This window comes from Rhododendron vialii, chromosome 2a, assembly GCF_030253575.1.
Source record: "Rhododendron vialii isolate Sample 1 chromosome 2a, ASM3025357v1".
Taxonomy (NCBI): domain Eukaryota; kingdom Viridiplantae; phylum Streptophyta; class Magnoliopsida; order Ericales; family Ericaceae; genus Rhododendron; species Rhododendron vialii.
Genome location: NC_080558.1, coordinates 46,920,914 through 46,928,758, shown reverse-complemented (window position 1 = coordinate 46,928,758; position 7,845 = coordinate 46,920,914). Strand labels below are relative to the sequence as shown.

The following is a 7,845-nucleotide window of genomic DNA, read 5'->3' as shown; positions in this document are numbered from 1 at the left end:
ATACTACAAATTTAGTATATAACCAAATTTGTTATGACAACACCATAAATTGACGTTTTCATATCCACAACGTGTCGTATAAAAAAATTCAATCAGAATGTTCAATTAACGGTAGTTACAATCAACAAAATATCATACCTCAAATTCATTAATATAACCAAATTTGTTATGACAACACCATAAATTAACGTTTTCATACCCATAACGTATCGTATAAAAAAATTCAATTGAAATACTTAGTTAACGATAGTTATTATTAGCAAAATACTATACCGCAAATTCAGTAATATAACCAAATTTGTTATGATAACATCATAAATTGGCGTTTTCAAACCCACAATGTGTCTTATAAAAAAAATTCAATCGGAATGTTCAGTAAACGATAGTTATAATTGACAAAATACAATACCACTAATTATTTTTAATTCTTGCCACATTATTTTTTCAAATTTTAAAATTTCCACCAAATTGTCTTAATTTTCGATTCCCTCTACACTAATTTTTCAAATTCTTATTTGTCCCTACACAATACCTCAATAATTTAAACTAAAAATGATGTTTTCGCACAAAATTTTCATCCAAGAAATTCACCAAAAAGTAAGTACTATACCCAAATTTTTGAATACAACTACAATTTCCTCTCAAAATATTAGTCTAAATCAAATTCTTTTTATACAAAATTTAATTCAAAAAATCAAAATTCATTTGTGGAAAAATGAGAGGTTACGAAAAAAATAATTATCCAACTATCTCAAATGCATACACTTTCAACACTAAAATGAAGTACAGAAAAATAAGTGTGAATATCAAAAAATAGAGTGTGAAAATTACTCTCCTTTTTGTAATTGGTGAAATTAATTATATTAATACCCAATCTTATCAATATTTAGGGCGGTGCACTTAACAATTGGCACTATATATTTAACACATGGGTCGGTGTCAAACCTTCACCCTATGCGTACCAATCCAAATTTAATGGTGGTCCTTGGAACTAGGTTGTGGAAGTAAAATCTAAATAATTTTGTAAATTTATTGTCATTGTACTTTCTTTCAAAAAAAATTATTATAGTCGACATTTTGATTTACACCAATGACATAGCTATAATATGATCTACAAGTGCAGACCCATCACTAGGACGGAGGCATTTGAGGCCTCTGTCTTCTCAAATTTTTAGCCTGAAAATAAAGCCTTTACATACAAGAAAATATTATATAATTAATAGCCTTTAGAATTACAAATTCTCAATTGTGTACCATAGTGATAAGGTGTTAAAATTTGGACATTTATCTAAAAGATCTGGGGTTCAAGTCTTAAACCCTTTGTTCCTATTTTTTTTAAAAAGATTGTTGTTATTTTTTAGAATAAATCACATAGTTAGTCATTGAAGTTTCATACTTCAACAAATCTCATCGTTCAATTTTAATACAACATTAAAATATAATAATGCACCATCTGAGGCTCACGTAAGGTGTTTATTTTATTTTATTTTTTATTTTATCAAAATCGTCTATCTTTTACATAATATTAATTAGGTCATTCGTATCAAGAATGAAGTTGATGGCTTATAGCTAGACACTTAATTAAATGAAAAACATCATTCTATTATTCAATTTGGGTGCCGATGATGGAGCTTCCTAAACTTGATTGAGACAAAAAATTACGTAAGTGACTTAATCAACAAACATAAAAAATTCAACGGATTTGATCGTCATTATTGTGTCACAGTCGTATGGCTACATTACATTCAACTACAATAGAGGACTAGGTTTCATACCAAATATAAATTGACTGTACAATCTAAATGTCGTTAATGAGTGTATTTTTAAAATGATCAATCAGGACTGTTAGGATGTTAAGCTATACAATATTTAATTTGTGATATTATAGACATGTATTTTGTTTGGGTATAATAATTATTGATTGTGCAACGATATATTTTGGTCTTGTATCTAGTATCTTTTGATCGATTTCTTTTGGTACGACACATTGTGGTAAGAAAGTGTCAATTTTTTGTGTTGTCATAACAATTATGGTTATGTTATATAATTTGTAGTATTTTACACATGAGGGAGAGGGAGAAAAAGTTAAGGAAGAGAGAACAACCTGTTACCTGCTAAGCCATTTTTTTATTTTATTAATTGGTTTAATAAATGGGTGGTCCGGATTATTTACCTTGAAATCCAAGAGTTTAAAATCATGATGCGTTCGGTACATCCCTTAATAAGGAGTGTGTACCATAGGACTACCCTATAAATAAACAAGATTGAGTTCGCAATTTACCAATTACAGAGTTTCAATTGACTTCTCATGTTCCACCTGCAAAGTCTGAACGAACCCGGCCATACCTAGCATGTTCAACTTGCGAAGTATTAATAAGGACGACGTCGTTTTTCTAACCTCGCGTCTGTCGAACGCGAGTTCGTGTTGAATTCCTTGTCTTTCAAAACAGCAGGCCTTTAAAAATTAACCTCTGTTTCATTTCCCAAAAAATAGCGAGGAGAGAGATGACCGGAGAAGAGGTGGTGGGCCCCGCCGGCCCAAAGCTCGTTCGCCTGCTCTACTTCGTCGGCGCTGGATGTAATGATGTTCTTCTTTTTCCTCTTCTTCTCCCTTACGCCTCTACTATCGATCAATTCGTATTGATTGTTGATAGTATTCAGCATTGTTGTAATTAGAAACCCTTTTGCGCGATTTTTTTTCAGACATATGCACGGCGGCGATCAACAAGTGGAGAGATATTCAACGGAAGTCCTTTCAATTACCGGAGAAGCCGTCAAATGCGGTACAGAAAGCAGTCGAATAACAATCAATCGCCTCGTGTTTTAGGGTTTCATCAAAGCTCAGTGAGTAATTAATACATGATTCAGTGGCTTCTTTGCTGCAGAAATTTGTATTTGGAGATTGAAATACCTAGGAGTTTTTTTTGTAGACAGTTCGTGATCTAATGCAACTGAAGTCTGGACTTTTTTTTTTTTGTGATTTATACTTATCAAAAAAAAAAAAAAAAAGTCTGGCCTTTTCGGTGCACATATGTATATATATTTGCTCAAATTTTCAAAATGTCGATGAGGGTCGGGGAAAGTTAGTTTAGTTGATTTGGATTTGGATTTTGGATGTTTCGATGATGTTTAGGTAATGTAAATCTAATGAGAATGACGGAAGTGGTTGAATGTGAAGAATTTTGCGATGAAGTTGTGGAATTATGCCTCGTGACCGCCTTGCAATGCTACTAATGGTTAGAATGACCCTAATTATTTGCTGAAATTATTAGGTGAGACTAGCCAACATAAACGTTTACAACCCCTTTGGCAATGGAGGTGAGAAAAGAAAAGAGAGGGGAGTGGTCTCCCTTATTAGTGAGAAAAGAGAAGAAAGGGTTGTGGTTTCTCACCCACCCACCCACCCACCCATCCAAACAACCTTGATAATTGTTTAAGCATCCTGTTAGATTGTTTTCGAGTGTAGAGTTGTAGGACTTCATTCTGCATTTTTTGATAACAAACAAATGAAACAACATACTGTCCTGACTTTGCCGAAAAAAATAAAAAACATCCTGACTTGGAGCTTGGACGTACGTTGCCCCACTGCAAAAGCATGGGTCATCTTAGCTAAAGTAAAACGAGTGGGCTCTTAGGGTATCGCGAAGTGCTATTTTATATTAAACGGTATAAAGTTCATGAGCATTTTAGAAAAGCATCTCAGACCAATTACCAAACTATATTAATTTGCTAACCAATTTTATCACCACAATTCTAGTAATGTTAAGGGTGCAATGAATTGTTGACTCTTTTGTTCTGTCAGTTTAGCTAAATGCTTTTTTCTTCTCATAGGTGGAGTTTTAGAACCCTTCTTGTTGCATGTTCCATCACATTATTCTGATAAATAAATTGACCTGTCAAAATTAATAAATTTTAATACTAGCAGCTCATATAGCGTACAAAATGATAGGGTCAGCACGTCAACGGAGGATAAAATTATTAATGGCACTGACTTTTTCAATTATTATTCTTTCATTTCATGGTATACCTAGGCTGGTTTATGCAGCGACAGAAAATTTGCCTGAAATAGATGTATACTATTTTTGTTTTACGAAAACTACTTGTAGTACTCCATTTTCTCTGTGTGCTTATCTTTTTCGCTGCTTTACATTGACGTTCTGGTGGCCTTTTGTATGTTCAGTTTTGTGATAGTATTTTTGTTTCAGTTTTTCATGCAGGCAAAGACAATATGTCCCTCGGATCCACATGTGTATAACAAACTTGGAGTTGTTGCTCATCATATGAAGGAGTAAGCAAAGTTTCTCTTCATGAAATTTTTACTATTGATATAGTTGGTCGGATGCATGTATCAAAAGAGCCATGATTTTGTAGTTGCTGAAGTATTGTCAAAACAAATGACTCAGGCGGTCTGAACTGGTATTTTTTCATGTTCCATTGTTTGTTTGTCTGTAGATCCTAATATACAGCAATGATAAGTGTGATTAACCCCTTATGTTCTGGGAGAATCAGATAAAATCATCAAACTCTCCCCTCTCTCTCTCTCTCTCTCTCTCTCTCTCTAATGTTCTCTGCTGTTTCCGTCCTGTCACACCTGCTGGTGTTGCTTCAATCAGTGTGTTTTAGTTACCAAAATACAATGTGCATCTAAGTAGCATGCTCAGTTGAACTTGTTATACTGCTGGAGATATTCCTATTGCTAGTATAATATGGACATTTTTCTTCTGTTAGTTTTTGTCGTGGAATGTGATGCATATCTTGGGTAGCTCTTCACAAAATGTCCTCTGCATTTGTTTTGTCAATATTTAAGTAGCTGCTTTCATTATCATAATTGTCATTTAATGCTATTTCAGGTATAAAAAAGCTGTGCGGTGGTTTGAGAAGACTTTGGCTCACATTCCGTCATCGTTAAGCGAAATGTGGGAACCAACTGTGGTTAATCTGGCCCATTCATTGAGAAAATTAAAGTACGTTTAATTGGCTTCCAATACTTATCAGAAACAGTATTCCATTGTGGTTTCCTTATGCTTACTCTTTGAAACTAATAGGGTGTTGGATTGGTAACAATACCAGCCAGCATTTTCTCCTTAACTTTTATCGTGTGATGTTGGTCCATGACACAATTCACCCGACTTGTTTTGTATTAGCATCTTATAATCTAAAGTTTAGCTGGCTATAGATTACATTCTGGTTAGGTTTGGCAACTCCGTTCCTATTTAGTATTTACCTTGCCATGCTTTTTTTAGACCAAGTCCAAATATGTGTGATGGTTGTGCACATTGTCGTTTTGGTTTCACAACAGAAAAGGTAGTGAGAGTGGAGGGAGTTTACTGAATGCTTGCAAACTCTAGTGTGATGGTGGTTACATTGGTGACAATGAGAGACAAAATTGCATCAGCAAAGAACTTTCTTTTTTGCTTAGGAAAAAAGAAAAATGTACTTACAATTGAAATTGTTTCGAAAAGTTGGAGTTCGTAGGAGTCTGAAGATGTTGAGGATGCTGAGAACACCATGTTCATATCATTCCTTGACTTCTCTTTGTAACGTGGCCTCTTCGCGATGATCTTGCTTTTGATGTCTTCTTCCAAGTTCGCTTACATAGTACTACTGTATTTCAGGAGGTACCATGAGGCGATTACATACTATGAGAAAGCACTTGCACTATCAACCGGAAGTTTGAGCACCTATGCAGGTCTTGCCTACACTTACATTTGCAGGTACATATTATTTGCACAGATTTTAATTATTTTTCGCATCTGGTGTTAATATGATACTGAAGAGGAAGTTCTACTTAAATATATCCTTGTGATCTTCTGCAATCAACTTGATCAATTGCATCAAGGAAACTAGTGTTTTTCGACAGGAAAGTACCCTTTTCTTTCTATGGGAACTGTGAGCATCCGCATTGTAATAAGCAAATTGATGTGAATAAGCAAACTTAACAATAATATTCAAAAAACACCTCACATTGTAATAAGCAAAGTTACATGTCTTTTAGCAAATAACCAAATTTCACCCATTCCATAACCAAACTTAACAACTTTTACGAATAACCAAAACTCAATAATCAAACCCAATAACTAAACTCAAAACTCAATAACTCAAAAACACACCACATTGGAATCGTCTCATCGAGACGAATAATTTGGTGTGGTCGGATGCGTGATTGGAACTCATTTGCGATTGGACATAGGTGCATTGTGTAATATGGGATTTTTTTTGGTTAGGGATGCAAAATAACCAATGTGGAGATAGAAGTTGTTAAGTTTGATTATGAACTAAATGGATAATCAAATGCTGACGTGGCACATTTTGATTATTGATTTTGATTATTCCCATTGCGGATGCTCTGAGAATCACCCGTTTCGTTGTTAACTAGAATAAAATGTTAGTTTTTGGCATGTTGTGAATCTGCATTTTATATTGCAGTGCTCAAAGAGGATAATAAATGTGACTTGTTTGGTTAGTTTGTTTCCAGGATGATCTGCTCCAGAGTGAAGTGATAAAAATCATATGGCCTTAAATAGATATGATGTTTCAATTACCAAATGAAAAAAAGAAAGGTTATTCCCTGACTTTTTAGTCTTGGACTAACGTGGTTTGCTGTCTCTGAATGCATTGAATTTCAGCTCTAAGTAACTTGTATGGTTGGGTAAACGAGCTTTTAAGGGAATGCTAAGGTTTCATGTGAGAAAGTGACCAGACTATTATGGTCCGCCACTTCTATATTAAAGTCCCGGCTTTGTCTCCGCTTGCCTTTTGGGATGAATTTATCATGCTGATGATTTCGGTGCTTCTGCAGGATAATTTTACTCCAGCAATTACCTACTATAACAAGGTATGTACCGTATGTTACTCCTAACTTGAGAGCTGGAATGAAAGACATCACATATTAAAACATTCTCTCTGTCCCATTTTGTGCCCTTTTTTGGAAAAAAAATTTCTATGGTTTTCGCATCTTCCCCTCCTCTCTTGACCCTTCAATTGAACTGACAAATCCAACTTGAATTGAAGGGCTTTTTGGAAAGTTCAAGTTTGTGAAGTGCAATAAGTTTTCTCAGCAGTCAGCATTAGCAAACACATTAGCATTTTGCATGAAGGTTTCTTTTTCCTTACTTTCCAATCTCAAAAGACATCCAAACATAAAAGCACCCTATTATTTGTTGATGTCCTGTTATCCTTTCTATTTATCAGGTTTTATGGCTGAAACCAGATGATCAGTTCTGCACAGAAATGTTGACATTAGCTCTGGTGGATGAATGTCGCCATGGTGTAGAGCCCAAAACGGATTCTTGTCAAAACGATTTATTTTTATATTGAGAACATGAAAATTGCTGCCCATGTTGTATTTTATGCAGCCAACATATGAATTAGACATGATGAACTAGGTATATTTTTTGTTGTACCAATAGAAGAAATATATGGCATTTTACTCGTTTATTTATTTTGCAACCTGCTGGCACGTATTGAAGCCTTTGAACTGAATAATTTTCATCACCTTTGATTTATACAATGATCCTCTTTTTCATATACTAGTAGTATTCTTTCCCCCAAAAGTTCTGAGATCTTTGTATTGGGTTGGTTGGTGATGGTTTGTGCAGCTCTTCTACAATCGCACAGTTTTTACTCTCTCTGCTTTAACATGAAATATGTTTCTGTTGTTGGGCACATATGCCATTGGTGGAGTTAAAGAGGAGAGAAAAGCAATATGTTTTTGAGATTTGAGCAACTGAAACCTGTAGAATTGATATACGAACTTGGAATTACATGTAAACTGGTTGACTTCGCAAAGCCACTTCTTAAATCTCGATTCAAGTGGTTAGGTTCATAACAGATATATGAACTTAG

General features: G+C 34.5%; 1 protein-coding gene across 1 annotated transcript; it reads left to right on the top strand.

The window, feature by feature from the left end:
• The first annotated feature begins 2,452 nt into the window (after window positions 1–2,452).
• On the top strand, window positions 2,453–7,449 carry LOC131315957 (anaphase-promoting complex subunit 6-like). The gene is made up of 7 exons (XM_058345210.1): window positions 2,453–2,578; window positions 2,704–2,844; window positions 4,206–4,288; window positions 4,851–4,964; window positions 5,616–5,714; window positions 6,800–6,835; window positions 7,192–7,449. Exons 2-7 carry the CDS (start codon window positions 2,779–2,781, stop codon window positions 7,202–7,204), a joined length of 411 nt encoding a protein of 136 aa, XP_058201193.1. The 5' UTR covers window positions 2,453–2,578; window positions 2,704–2,778; the 3' UTR covers window positions 7,205–7,449.
• Window positions 7,450–7,845: the final 396 nt, after the last annotated feature.